Raw genomic sequence first — 14,140 nt, 5'->3', positions numbered from 1 at the left:
AAATAAAATAGGGAGAACAGCAGCATAAACAGCACAATAAAATTCCTTCCTCGGTATAGTTTGAGAGGAGGGATTTAACTATATTTTTGGGAAGTGGTCTTGCTGGGTTCAGGCAAATTTCAGCCAGCTGGGCAGATCCAATGTGCCCAACCTGGTCAGCATGATCGGCTCACAATGCCCACAGGGAGGGAGAGACCTTAACCAGCAGTTCCTGTTGCAACGAGGAAGGGTTGGGGTCGGTCTTCTCCTTTAGAGTGTCCTTCTGAAAAACTGCCAGGACCTTATTGTGAGCAGGATCAGGCACATCCAGATACACAACATTTGGGTACAACAGATTGTACAATTTAATTCACACATCAAATCCTTTCCCACTGGGTTGATGGGAGAACACGGACTAAGGAGAAACGCATGGCGGTTAGAGAGGGGACCAAGAAAAACAGATAAAAAAGATGGTACGGGGTGGGGAATGGGAGCATTTCCCACTCCTACTGCCGTAACAATATTCAAAGACAGGGCACAGACAGAAACTCCTGCTCCCTCAGGGTGAAACATAAGGCTTTAATATCTATCAAGCATGAGGTAAAACTACCATTTATTATACAGAAAACGATAGGGCCTGTCTAATTACCAGGGAAAAGTGAGACAATGATGTTACTAGTCTCAGGACCTTCCTAGCAACCTGGCTGCAGAGGAGGCGGGTTAAGGAAGAATCGGAAATTCGGGAAGAGGCTTGCTCCGATACTTCTCCGGGGCAAGAAACGATCTGAGGTGCGTGGGGCACTCCTTTATAAGGTGGCCTTCCTGCTTACAGTAGGCGCAGCTCTTTCCACGAGGGCATTTAGCCCTCCAATGCCCTTCCTGCCCGCAAGAAAAGCAAGAATTGGAGTTAGGTCGAGGATTCACCCCAGGTGCTCCTTGACCCTGTTTCCATCTGGGGAACTTTTTATAAGAATCCTGCATGGTTTGAATTTGCAGGGCCATAAGTCTAGATTCCGTTTCATCCTTCTTTCTTTCAAGCTGCTGATGAAAATGCTAAGCAGCAGCTAAAATACCTTCTAATTTTTTTTCCCTTTCCAATTAACGACTGCAATTATGGGAGGGGGAGAGGTAGCTTGACCTTTTCCCTCATCAATGGCTACCGGTGGGAGCCACTGTCTACATTTCATAAACAAGTCATTTAAATCATCTGGTGGGGATAAAGGTGGCAGTCTAGAGGCAGACGCTCCCCAAAGAAGGGCTCTCGGACCAGCTGCAGACTGGCCCGACAGTCCCTGGACAAGGACTAGTTTTTCCTGAGTTTTTCAAAGTCTGAGCTTTAACTTTTCTTGGGAGTCCTTAAGACCCCCTGGTATACCAATTCCACTTCTGCAAATATTCACACGTCAACGGACTATAATGTACACACATATAAGCAGCAGGCGTGCCTTTTGGTGGGACAGGGATGCCTTTTGATCCACTAGTCCCCATTCTTGCTTCAGCCCACTTTCACCCAAGCCACGCACACAAAGGAATGCCTTTAGGATTACCATGGTTTTATCACCTATGGTCTCTCTACCTGCCCTGGGCAGGGGAAATAGGAATAGGCTTTTGCTGACCTGCACTACAACAGGTACCTACAAGGGAAGAGGTAAGAGGTAAGAGGCCTCCTTAGGGCTTCTACCCTAGCAGAGAATCTGTGGTCCTCACAAGCCTCCTGCCAGCTCAGGGCACCAGCCTTCAAGCCAACGGTGCCTCTGGAGCTGACAAGTCAGCACTGCGGTTTTCCCAGGGCTCCCCTTCTCTCCGAGAAGGGAAGGGAGCTTATGGCTCCGAGGGGCAAAGAGAGGAACCCTGCGGTCCTATAGAGGACAGTGCTTGAGGAGCGGTCACAGGATTATAGGTCATGGAAGGGAAGAAAAAAAAGGAACGGGGAAACATGCATGCACCTCAGATGGGTAGCCACTTACCAAGGCCTGCCAGCTGGGGAACTTAACAGTCTCTCCAAGCTCAGCTGCAGGGCTTGCTTTCGAGATGCTCCCAGTCACGAGCTTTCACTTCGCAGGAGGCTCGGGGCGTCTTCCCACAGCTGTCATTCACACTGGCCGCTTGGCCATCACACACACAGGCACATTCTTGACATAGTCGTCAAGGCAAAAAATCTTGAAACCTTGGGTCCCCACCAGTCCTGGTAGGAAGGGGACCCCCAATCAACTCCCAGGGCACATTAGCCCATGAGTGGATCAGGACTCTCCGGACCAAAAGGAGCGCGGTCCAGGGGTTGCTGCCAGTGATACCTTTGAGACCTTAAGACCTTTAAGGACCTTGATACCCTGAGACTTCAAGAACCTTAGAAAACCTTAGGAACCTCAGAGAGAGAGCATCAGGCCTGTCTGAAATTAAAAGTTCGATTCCAGCTTGTGACTTAGCCCAAGCCGGAGCCTATGGGCCAGTCTTCCACCAAACCCCAATAGAGATTTCAAAAGGTCTCTTACCTCTCTCAGGCGGGCCCAGGGTTTGGGAGGAGACTGTCCGCGGTCCTCTGGTTCAGGGGAGTCATCTGTGGATCCCCATACGGGCCACCAAATTGTTGTGGAAAATCGACCACACGGTTGATTTTTTATCAGACATCCTGAGGCACCTTTATTTTCATACAAGCATATATGCAGGGAGAGACAGCATAGACCCCACGCAAGCAGCTGGCTGCTCTACATATTACAAATTTTACCAAGCTTATAAAAGGTTAAAACCGCAAAACATAGCAAGCTGGTTATACATGTTATTTGCCTTATTTGGAATATAATGTTGATAACAAGCAAGCTGACCAATTAATTCTCCATCTATGGCTTTTCCTGTTATTGTCTTTGCCAGTCAAGTCTGCGGTTTGACTGTTCTAGCACCTTTTCTGTAGTCCTGACAGCAAGCTCTGCTGTTATAACTTAACAGATCTTCTCGTTCCCCTTTATCCAATTCTAGTTCCTCTTTTTGGGGCCCTGACCACATCCTTCTGCCTCAGCATGTCCTTTGTACAGAAAAGCAAAGTTAAAACTCTTGCTCTTTGCTAAAGGCTTTTGGGCCTACTCTGACTCTATTCTCAGCAAAAAGCCTGAGGCCTTGGGTAAGGTAGGGTCGGGGGGGGCGGGGAGGAAGGTTTCCCTATCAACACTGACAGTGTCCATCAAAACTACACAAAACAATCAAAGGCAGAAAGTGAAAAAGTTATCGTAGTCACCTAAAAACAATAGGGGGGATGTAGTTAGGTAGATACAAGTCTCTAAAGGTTACAGTAGCCCCTCCACTTTCACCCCATTTTGTACATTTGAAATGGTTAGCTGCTAGTCTAAAATGATGGTGCTTGCATGTGTCTCCTGGCATCTTTTACATGTTGATCACAAGCTCTATTACCTGCAATCTTCTCTTCCCCTGCACCACACAATTAGTCCCGTGAACAACAACTTTTGTATTTCATACCGCATTAGCTTATGTTATTCACTGGTGCATTATGAAATGTTCACAAGGAATCATCATCATCATGACGACAGGTAATAACTGATGCATACAGTTGTTCTGCTTATAACAGCATTAGTAATAATGACAAGCAAAAGCTAATCATGTACCTTATGTACAACTGAAGAGAACTGCAAACATTTAAAAAAAAATCTATGGGAATTTATCAGCACGATTTTCTGAATGGCAGAAAAAGAGTGTTTGACAAATAAAGGCAGGTTTACAAACTAAAGCCTACAGCAAGGTTTCTCAATCAGTGTGTCAGGACCCAAAATTGGGTTGCCAAAATGTTTCGAAGGGTCACGTGGCAGCTTCTTGTGGCTCCTGTCCCATGGGGCTGGCTGGGGTTGCCTCCCTGCTCCAGGAACTGCAACCTTTAGGGTTCGTTCCAGCACCGCTCAGGTTTAGCCTGGCTGTCATGATGATGGGAGTCTGGATAGGACAAACATGAGTGAGCGGCATTGCAACTCCATGAGCCAGGTCATAACTCCACTCTCACAAATTTGATCCAGCCAGACCTGAGCGACACCGCAACACCAGAGGCTGCAATGCCTAGAGTGGAGAGCCAGCCCCACAGCACAGGAGCTGCAGGAGCAACCATTGCGTGAGGAGTGTCAGGCAGGACTCCATAGATTAAACCTATTGCGGGGGGGGGGAGGGAGAAAGGGTCATTTCAATTCCACACAGGGCCAGGAGATTTTTCTCCTTCTGCTAGATGGAGGAGCCAGCCCCACAGGTTCTCAGTGTCTGTATCAAAATGGCACTGGAAAAAATGCCAACAAGACTCAGTGACCCAAAATCTACCAAAGAACATGTGATGAGAGAACAATCCCTTCCTCAAAGCATTTACAATTTAAGTGAGAATTAGCAATATGGCACAGAGGTTGATTCTGATCCATTGCCCCTCTCTCTCTCTCTCTCACACACACACACACACACGCGCACACACACACACTCTACACTACCGAGTTTTGTCGTCAAAAAGGCAGCTTTTGTCAACAAAACAGTAAAGGTGTACACACTGCGATACGACTTTTGGCGGCAAACATGTCCTGTTTCAGCGACAAAATAAAACCACCTCAACGAGAGACATAAGGCTTTTTGTGCAAAATTTTTGTTGACAAAATGCCAGCATAGACACCACGCTTGATTTTTTTGCTTTAATTGGTCTCCAGGAGGTGTCCCACAATGTCCATCCTGACCGCTCTGGTCAGCAGTTTGAACTCCACTGCCCCACAGCCAGGTAACAACCATCTGCCCCTCCCCCTTAGAAGCCCCAGGAATTTTTGAAATTCCATTTCCTGTTGGCTCGGCGTGGAGAGGTCTCGTATCTTCCCAGGTGACCATGGCAGCTTATTGTAGCAAATGCTCTCCCACTTGGACCACTGCGGAGCTGCTGCATCTGCTCAGTATATGGGGAGAGGACAGAGGAGGCTGTGCAGTCCCAGCTATATTAGAGTCCTAGGAATTTTGATACTTACGGGCAGATTTCTCAAGGTTTGTGAGAAAAGGGTTATGATTAGGACATGCTGCAGTGCAGAATGGAGATAAAGGATCTGAGGCAGGTGCACCATAAAGCAAGGGAGGCAGATAGTTGCTCTGATGCTGCACCTAAGACTTGCCGGTTCTATCCTCAGTGGCAATCCCACCTCCCTCACCAAGAGCCCTGTGGATACTTTGGCAAGCCTGGAGGCGGTGGAAAGAGGACCTAACCTGGAGGATGAAGTCATTGATGAAGAGGTGGAGATAGACAAAAATGTGGAGCTCCTAGCGGGGTCACCCAATGGGGAAGGCAGCCAGGAACTGTTCACCACTCCAGGAGGGTCTAGCCAGTTTCAGCAGTTGCTCTCCTGTGAACGAGAAGCAGGAGAGGAGACGCCTGGTAAGTGTCTGTGGTTTGTGTAGTGCGGAGGTGGGTTCAGGATATAGAAAATGTATAAGGCTGGCTGTGTTTCTGTGTGCTGCACATTCCCGTGTGCAGCTAATCAGTACAGCAGAACAGGGTGTTGATACACAACAAGTTCTCACAGGAATCCTCCAGAGAGATCTCTAGGAAAGTTTCCTGGAGGTACTCTGCAATCCTCTGCCGAGGGTTCCTTGGCAGAGTTGCTTTGTTTCTTCCCCTATTGTAGGAAAAACTTTCCCATGCCATTCAGCAATCCTTTGTGCAGGGACCAAAGCAGCACGCAGGTAAGCAGCATAGGGGCCAGGGCAGAAGCCATGAGTGTGTAGTAGATGTGCCCTTGCTTCCCTGCTTACCTTCAGAAGTGAAGCATCTGCTACAATGACCCCGGCCTGTGGAAAAGCGTGAGAGAATTTTCAAACTTTTCCCCTAGTTGGCTGCAGCGCAACTTTGTTGAGTGCTCTCTTCCCCATGCATTGCCCCTCCCCCCCAGCAAACACTCACCATGCTTTGAGTGTTCACCAAGATGTGTACTTGCCAAGAGTCAGTTAGAAAGTGACTGTCATGTTACCAGACATGTTTCAATGTTGTGCACAAATTTAACAATCATGCTTCTGTGCATTGTTCCTTGTGCTTCGGCAGATGTGGCCTTGAGGAACACCCCCATGCACTGTGGCTGAGTGTCTCCACCAGATAAGAAAGTGCCCAACACAGAGCAAGAAAACATGTTCTGGGAGGCACTGCACTTCTCTAATGCGGAGAAAAGGGAACATAAAGAATGGAGGGAAGCTGAAAGGCAGGACAGAAAAGAAAATCAGGAGTTTGTTAAGGATGCTACTGAGTGGATGATTAAAGTCACGGAGAAGCAAACGCAGATGCTGAAATCCTTAATAAAAGTTGCAGACTGAGCAGATGCATGTCCGCCCTTACCTGCGGCACATCCAGAACTCTCTTCCATGATCCTTTACCAAATTCCGCCTGGACAGTCCTTTCCACTTTCCGGTACTTCTCGGTTTTCCCTTCACTCCGCCCCCTTGAACAACTTTCAAAATGATAGCTGGACCTACACACAGCTCTGAGACTGTGCCCTTCCCTGGCACCTTCTTTCCCACCAAACGCGCGCGCGTGTGAGTGTGAGAGAGAGAGAAAAGAAAAAGGTTTTGAATGGTAACTCAACTTTATTTGTTTCCTACAAATTGAGATAGCAGACACTACCAATACATACACAGGTAGTTTAATCATTTGATTACTGGAACGTAAGGCCCCACATTTCACCGTTGCTTCCTAAGAAAACTACATGTAACATAACATTGCAGGACCAATCACAGAGATATACATTACTGATTCTCATTTTCAAAGTGTTGCTTCAAAGCCTCCCTGATTCAAATTGCACCCCTCTGTGTCCTTCTAATAGCCCTGGTATCTGGCTGCTCAAAATCAGCAGCCAAGCAGTCTTCTTCAACACACCGTCCCTGAGCAAACCTTTCACTCTTAGATTCACAAAGATTATGCAATTTACGGCTATGACTATGTGAATCTTATCCTCACTGAGGTCTAATCTGCCATAAAGACCTCACTAGCACACCTTTAATTTGCCAAAGGCACATTCCACTGTCATCCAGCATTTACTCAGCCTGTTGAACAGCTCCTTATGTCTGTCCACGTTTCCTGTGTAAAGTTTCATGAGCCATGACAGTAAGGGGTATGCTGGGTCTCCCAGGATCAATATGGTCATTTCAACATCCCCCACTGTAATCTTCTGGTCTGGAAAGAAAGTCTCTGCTTGTAGATTTCTATAGAGACCAGTATTCCTGAAGTTGTGTACATCATGCACCTTCCCAGACCACCCTGCATTGAAATGCCCACGGTGATCCACAAGCAACACCATGGAGAAGTACCCCTTCTTATTGATGTACTCTGTCATAAGGTGGTCTGGTGCCAAAACTGGAACATGTGTGCCATCGCCACTCCATAGTTAGGGAAACTCATTTCTGCAAAGCCTTCCACTATTTCATGCACATTTCCCAGAGTCATGGTCCTTTGTAACAGGATGCAATTAATTGCCCTGCACATTTGTATTAACGCAGTCCCAGTGGTTGATATCCCGACTCCAAATTGATTCATGACCAACTGGTAGCAGTCTGGAGTTGCCAGCTTCCACACAGCAATTGCCACATGCTTCTTTATCAATAGGACAGTTCTCGTTCTGATGTCCTTGCCCCACAGTGCTGGGGCGAGCTCCGCACACAGTTCCAGGAAGGTGGCTTTCTGCAGCTGAAAGTTCTGAAACCACTGCTCGTCATCCCAGACCTGCATGACGATTCAATCCCATCATTCAGTGCTTATTTCCTGAGCCCAAAAGTAACAGTCCACTGTCTGCAGCTGTTCTGTGAATGCCAAAAGCAACCTAAAGTTGCTCCTATTCATATCAGACAGCATGTCAGGCAACTGAGAGTCTTCGTCAGTTAGGAACTTCGCGATTAACTGCACTGCCATCTGTGATGTTTTCATGACAGTTATCAGAGCGTAGCAGAGCAATGCGGGATCCATCCCTTCTCACAAAGATGCTGGGGTGCACAGCAAACAAGGACCATTAAAAGTGTTGTGAAAAAGCCGGAAGCCCGTGGAATGCTGGGACATTGAGCCTGGTCAGGGCTAGTGCAAGGATGTTTCGTGCCCTAGGCGAAACTTCCACCTTGCGTCCCCCCTACGCCCTCACCCTGAGGCGCCCCCCACGGCAGTTCCCCTCCTCCGCCCTAAGACATCCTCCCCGCCCCAGCTCACCCCTGCTCCGTGCACGAGCACCCTGAGCACGCCGTGGCTGCTTCACTTCTCCCGCCTCCCAGATTTGTGGCACCTAAGCTGATTGGTGCCACAAACCTGGGAGGCAGGAGAAGTGAAGCAGCTCACTCCTGCCCCGCCTCCTCCCCGAGCACACCGTCACCGCTTCACTTCTCCTGCCTCACAGGCTTGCAGCGCCAATCAGCTTAGGCGCCGCAAGCCTGAGAGGCGGGAGCAGTGAAGCAGCCACGGCGTGCTCGGGGAGGAGGCGGAGCAGGGGTGAGCTGGGGTGGGGAGTTCCCTTACGTGCCGCCTCCCCCCCTTACTTGCTGCAGGCGGCCCTCCCAGTGCCCCTCTGCCCCAGCTCCCTCCGCCTAAATGCCGGTGGCAACCAGGGTGGCCAAAGATCCGGCTGCCGCAGTCACTACCAAAGAAAATGGTGCCCCCCAAATCCCAGCACCCTAGGCGACTGCCTAGGTTGCCTAAATGGTTGCACTGGCCCTGAGCCCGGTACCAAGATGTGCTGCAATCTGCTCCACCCTCCCACAAGACTTAGTGGCAGAAGTTGTCGAGCTGGACTGTGGGATAGGTACCCACACTGCATTGCTCACACTGTTGATGATAGTGCCCCAACTGCAGATGCGCTCTGCTGACAGACAGAGCGAGTGTGAACATGCAATACCAATTCTTATTATAGCGCTTTTTGGAGTGTCAACATAACTCTGCAGTGTAAACAAGGCCTTAATCTCCTGATGATTTGAGAGAGAACAGCAAAATCTCTATTCTGGAAAGACCACCTCTCCATAAAATTTTGGAAGGGTGAGAAAAAGAATCTCCCTTCCTGCCTTTGCTCAATATAGCAGCCTCTTAGGCCTGGTCTACACTACGCATTTATACCGAATTTAGCAGTGTTAAATTAAACTAACCCTGCACTCGTCCACACAACGAAGCCCTTTATTTTGATGTAAAGGGCTCTTAATGCCGATATCTGTACTCCTCCCCGACGAAGGGAGTAGCACTGAAAACAGTATTGGCCTCCGGGCATTAACCCACAATGCACCATTGTCATTGCATCTGAACTTGGATGCACTGGCCAGGTAGACAGGAAAAGCCCCGTGAACTTTTGAATTTCATTTCCTGTTTGCCCAGCATGGAGCTCTGATCAGCATGGACTGTATGGGAGATACTGGATCTGATCGCTTTATAGAGAGACAAATCTGTTCTATCAGAGCTCCTTCCAGAAGACGAAATGCCAAAGCATTTGAAAAAATCTCCAGGCTATGATAGACAGAGGCCACAGCAGGGACTCAACACAGTGCTGCGTGACAAGTGTAATGGAAAGCCAAAGAATCAAATGGACGCTCATGGAGGGAGGGAGGGGAAACTGAGGACTCCAGCTGTCCCCGCAGTCTCCGAAAAGCATTTGCATTCTTGGCTGAGCTCCCAATGCCTGAAGGGTCAAAAACATTGTCCCGGGTGGTTCAGGGTATATGTTGTCAATTTATCCCCCTCTCCCTCCCTCCCCCATGAAAGAAAAGGGAAATCGTTTCTCACCTTTTTTCAATGTCACCATATGTCTGCTGGATGCTGCTGGTAGACGCGGTGCTGCAGCGCTGAACAGCAGCATCCCCTCCCCTTCCTTTTCTGATGGTAGACGGCACAAAAGGCTTGAAAACCGTCATCATCCCGTGAGTGCTCCTGGCTGGCCTCAGTGAGGTCGGCCGGGGGCGCCTGGGAAAAAATGGGAATGACTCCCGGTCATTCCCTTCTTTAAGCTTTGTCTCCTGGAGAGGCAGATGGTGCAATAGGCTTGGTAACCATCCTCATCATAGCAGCTGGAGGCTGAGCTCCTCTCCCCTCCCCCTTTCATGTCTAATGAAGATTCTGTCCTGCCTGGACTATCATAGCAGCTGGAGGCTGCCTCCCCCTCATTTTATCTCACTAAAAAGTCAGTGTTTCTTATTCCTGCATTCTTTATTACTTCATCACACAAATGGGGGCGGGGACTGCCATAATAGCCCAGGAGGGGTGTGGGAGGAGGGAAGCAATGAGTGGGGTTGTTGCAGGGGCACCCCCTAGAATGGCATACAGCTCATCATTTCTGTGGACTATCTGGGGCTCTGACCTGGAGCGGATGTGCTCTCTGGTTCTCTAGTAGACTTGCCCCATATTCTAGGCAGGACTGACTATTTTTAGACAAAACATAAAGAAGGGAATGACCTGGGGAGTCACTCTCATTTTTGTCCATGCGCCCCCAGCCAACCTCAGCGAGGCCAGCCAGGAGCACCCATGACAGCAGCAGACAGTACAAAAGGACTGGTAACCATCATCACCAATTTCCAAAGCAGCAGACGGTGCAAAAGGCTCGTAACCATCTCTGCTACCTTGCAAAGGCAAATGAATGCTGCTGTGTAGTACCACGTCTGTCAGCAGCATCCAGTACACATACGGTGACAGTGACAAAAGGCTAAATGGGCTCCATGGTTGCCACGCTATGGCTTCTGTCAGGGCAATCCAGGGAAAAAGGGCGCTAAATGATTGTCTGCTGTTGCTTTCATGGAGGAAGGACTGAGTGATGACATTTACCCAGAAACACCCGCGACACTGTTTTTGCCCCATCATGCATTGGGATCTCAACCCAGAATTCCAATGGGCGGGGGAGACTGCAAGAACTATAGCTATGGGATAGCTACCCACAGTGCAATGCTCCGGAAATCGACACTAGCCTCGGTACATGGATGCACACCGTCGAATTAATGTACTTAGTGTGGCCGCGTGCACTTGACTTTATACAATCTGTTTTAAAAAACGGTTTCTGTAAAATCAGAATAATCCCGTAGTGTAGACATACCCTTACTTTTCTGGTCTTTTAAAAGAAAACCACCAAGATATATTGAAAACAGGGTAGAGAACTGCAAGCCAGATCCTCAACTGATCTGCAGGAAGCAGATGCCAACTGAGGATTTGTTTCTAAAACAGGGCTTTTTCCAAGTCAGCACTGGCATAACTGTAGTGTGAGTTTGAGAGGAATTATAGTTATGCCAGTGACGAGCAAACCAAAATAGTTCAGTTGTTCCTGATAAGCAATATGTTTGGATTCTTATATGAACCTTTTGCAGACTATCTACTTCTCTCCCACAGCTGTGAGAAAAACTCTCCCTTTCCCTCTGGCTTCTCATCACTCTCCTCCCTCTCCCCCACAGTTGGTATCCTAACTCAATTCCCCATTTAGGACAGGATATGCTGCTGCATGTCTACCTCGAGTGGCCTGGTTACAAGGCTTAGCAGCTGCTCTCAATGTCTTTAAAGTACCTGGGGATATGTTTCTGTTTGTATGTATCTCAAATGAAAAACCACATAGCACATAAAACCTTTGGGAAAATAATGTCCCAGGCTTCCCGCTCCCCTGGTCTTTTGCTGTTGCTAACTGGTTTCTATGTTTATAGTACAGCAACAGATCATTACACTCTGACTCCTGCCAGAGCAATCTACAGTCTATTTCTTGCCACCCTTGTAAATATTTGTTAGGTTGCTAGATTTCCACGCATCCCAACTAACAAACAATGCCTTCACTGCTGTTTTAAATATGTAGCACACAAGGAAATAATTACTGCCAATATCTCTGCTCTGTAGCCGTCGCAAGAGTTGGATTGATAGTTCACTCTGCTTGGTTGGAAGCGGGGAAAAGAGGTCTGGTTCAACAATTTACTGCTCATCTGTTATTTGGTTGAGCTGAGGCTTATGTCATCATACAATGTAATGCACACTGGAAAACAATCCCAACTATACAGACAAAATAATGGGGTCTAAATTAGCCATTACCACTCAAGAGAGATCTTGGAGTCTTCATGGATAGCTCTCTCTGAAAACATCTACTCAATGTGCAGCGGCAGTCAAAAAAGCTAACAATGTTAGGAACCATTAGGAAAGGGATAGATAATAAGACAGAAAAATGTAGTGCCACTATATAAGTCCATGACATACCCACACCTTGAATACTGCATGCAGTTTTGGTCACCCCATCTCAAAAAAGATATATCTGAATTGGGAAAAGTACAAAGGTGGTCAACAAAAAAGTGATTAGGGGTATGGAACAGCTTCCATATGAGGAGAGATTAAAGACTGGGAAGGTTCATCTTAGAAAAGAGATGACTAAGGGGAAATATGATAGAGGTCTATATAATTACGTATAGAGTGGAGACAGCAAATAAGGAAGTGTTATTTATCCTGTCACATAATATAAGACCCAGGGGTCATCCAATGAAATTAATAGGCATCAGTTAAAAAAACAAACAGAAGAAAGTACTTCTTCACACAATGCAGCCAACCTGTGGAACTCATTGCGAGGGGATATTGTGATGGCTAAGAATATAACTGGGTTCAAATAAGAATTAGATAAGTTCATGGAGGATATATCCATCAATGACTATTAGCCAAGATGGTCAGGGATACAACCCAATGCTCTGACTGCCCCTAAATCTCTGACTGCCAGAAGCTGTGAATGGATGACGGGGATGGATCAATCATTAATTCTGTTCATTCCCTCTGAAGCCAGCCACTGCTGGAAGACAGGATACTGGGCTCGCAGGACCATTGGTCTGAACCCTTATGGCCATTTTTATGTTCTGATACCTACCTTGATCTAGACTGATTTCTGTTCTTAGCGTGAAAAACTAAGTCAAGTATGATCTGGAAGTGCAAGTGCTGCATGGCCACTGATAGCACTGATTGCGAGCTAGTCCAGAGACAAGAAAATCTTTCACGGTCCGATTTCCTTAAGAGGCCCTCAGCTGAACTAAAAACTGGGATAACTGTATATGATTTGTATACCTCTCTGCTTATGATGCTCTAAAAAGCAGCTGTCTGCATGACTCAATTTGGTGAATTATTTTTATTCTGGCTGGAGTTGGTAACTGTGGTATCGAACACAGGAACGAAGAGCAGGAGACTCTCCTGTGTTCCTGGCTGGACAAGGAGACAGACTGGGAACCAGGAAGGGACTGAGATCAGACAAAGAGCCAGTGGGGAAGACTAGCTGGGCAAGGAGACTGGACTAAGAGGTCTGTGTGGGAAGGAGGAGATGAGACTGGGATAAGGAGCTTGGGATGGAAGAGTGAATCTCGGATGGGGGTCCTAGTGAAGGAGACTAGGACTGCCTGGGAAAGAGGACTGGGATTAGCAGTCTGTGCGGTGGAGACCTGGGCTGACTAGGTGAAGTCAGTGGGTCTGGTATAAGAAGCCAAAAGGGGATAAGAGGCAGGACAGGGACAGGCTGGAGGTGACAGGGCAGGAGTTAAGCGTGGGGCAGGAAACATTGTGCCCAGTAGACTGCACTCCCCCTCTTGCTCAAGCCAGGCTTCTGTTCTTAGCGTGAAAGATTCTATGAAGTACAAGCGGAAAGTGCTGCTCAGTCACTGACAGCACTGATTGTTTGCTAGTCCAAACACAAGAGAGAGATTCTTTCACTGTCTACATTCCCCCTCCAGAGCCTGGAATGGAACCCAAGGGTACTGAGTATCACAACCCCTCTCATGTCTGCAAATATTTGTGAAGCTCACCTGCAAAGTACTTGTCTCAACCCACTCTAGTGCTGGTCCATATATAGGATGACAACTTACTATTGCCATCGGTTGCTCCTTTAGCTCAATGGCAAAGCTCTGTGTTGTGGATATAATAGACTCAAGGAGTTCAATCTATTAGCTTAACAAAGAGAAGTTGAAGGAGCTACTTGATTACAGTCTACAAGTACCTACATTGGGAATAAATATTTGATAATGGGCTCTTCAATCTAACAGAAAAAGGTTTATCATCATCATCCAATGGCTGGAAGTTAAAATAAGGTCTACATTGTTGACAGAGAATAATTAATTATTGCAACAAGTTATCAAGGATAATGGTAGATTCTCCCCAGTGATAATTATTTAATCAAAACTGGATGCTTTTTCTAAAAGATCTGTTCTAGGAATTATTTTG

General features: G+C 47.4%; 1 protein-coding gene across 12 annotated transcripts in view; it reads right to left on the bottom strand.

The window, feature by feature from the left end:
* Positions 1 to 14,140, bottom strand: part of A4GALT (alpha 1,4-galactosyltransferase (P blood group)) — a 94,135-nt gene that overhangs the window by 47,466 nt on the left and 32,529 nt on the right. For 3 of the 12 annotated variants that reach the window (XM_030540496.1, XM_030540481.1, XM_030540523.1), the window contains exon 1: positions 2,472 to 2,674. The exons of 4 other annotated variants lie outside the window; for them this stretch is intronic. Coding sequence is in view for 1 of the 8 variants with exons in the window: in XM_030540467.1 (XP_030396327.1) it covers positions 5,197 to 5,213 (17 nt within the window). In the remaining 7 variants the exon portion in view is untranslated. 5 more of the 12 variants (XM_030540505.1, XM_030540539.1, XR_003997497.1 and 2 more) reach the window with 4 other exon arrangements.

Source organism: Gopherus evgoodei, chromosome 1, assembly GCF_007399415.2.
Source record: "Gopherus evgoodei ecotype Sinaloan lineage chromosome 1, rGopEvg1_v1.p, whole genome shotgun sequence".
Classification (NCBI taxonomy): Eukaryota; Metazoa; Chordata; order Testudines; family Testudinidae; genus Gopherus; species Gopherus evgoodei.
The sequence above is the reverse complement of the archived record's forward strand: the minus strand, read 5'-3'. Positions and strand labels throughout refer to the sequence as shown.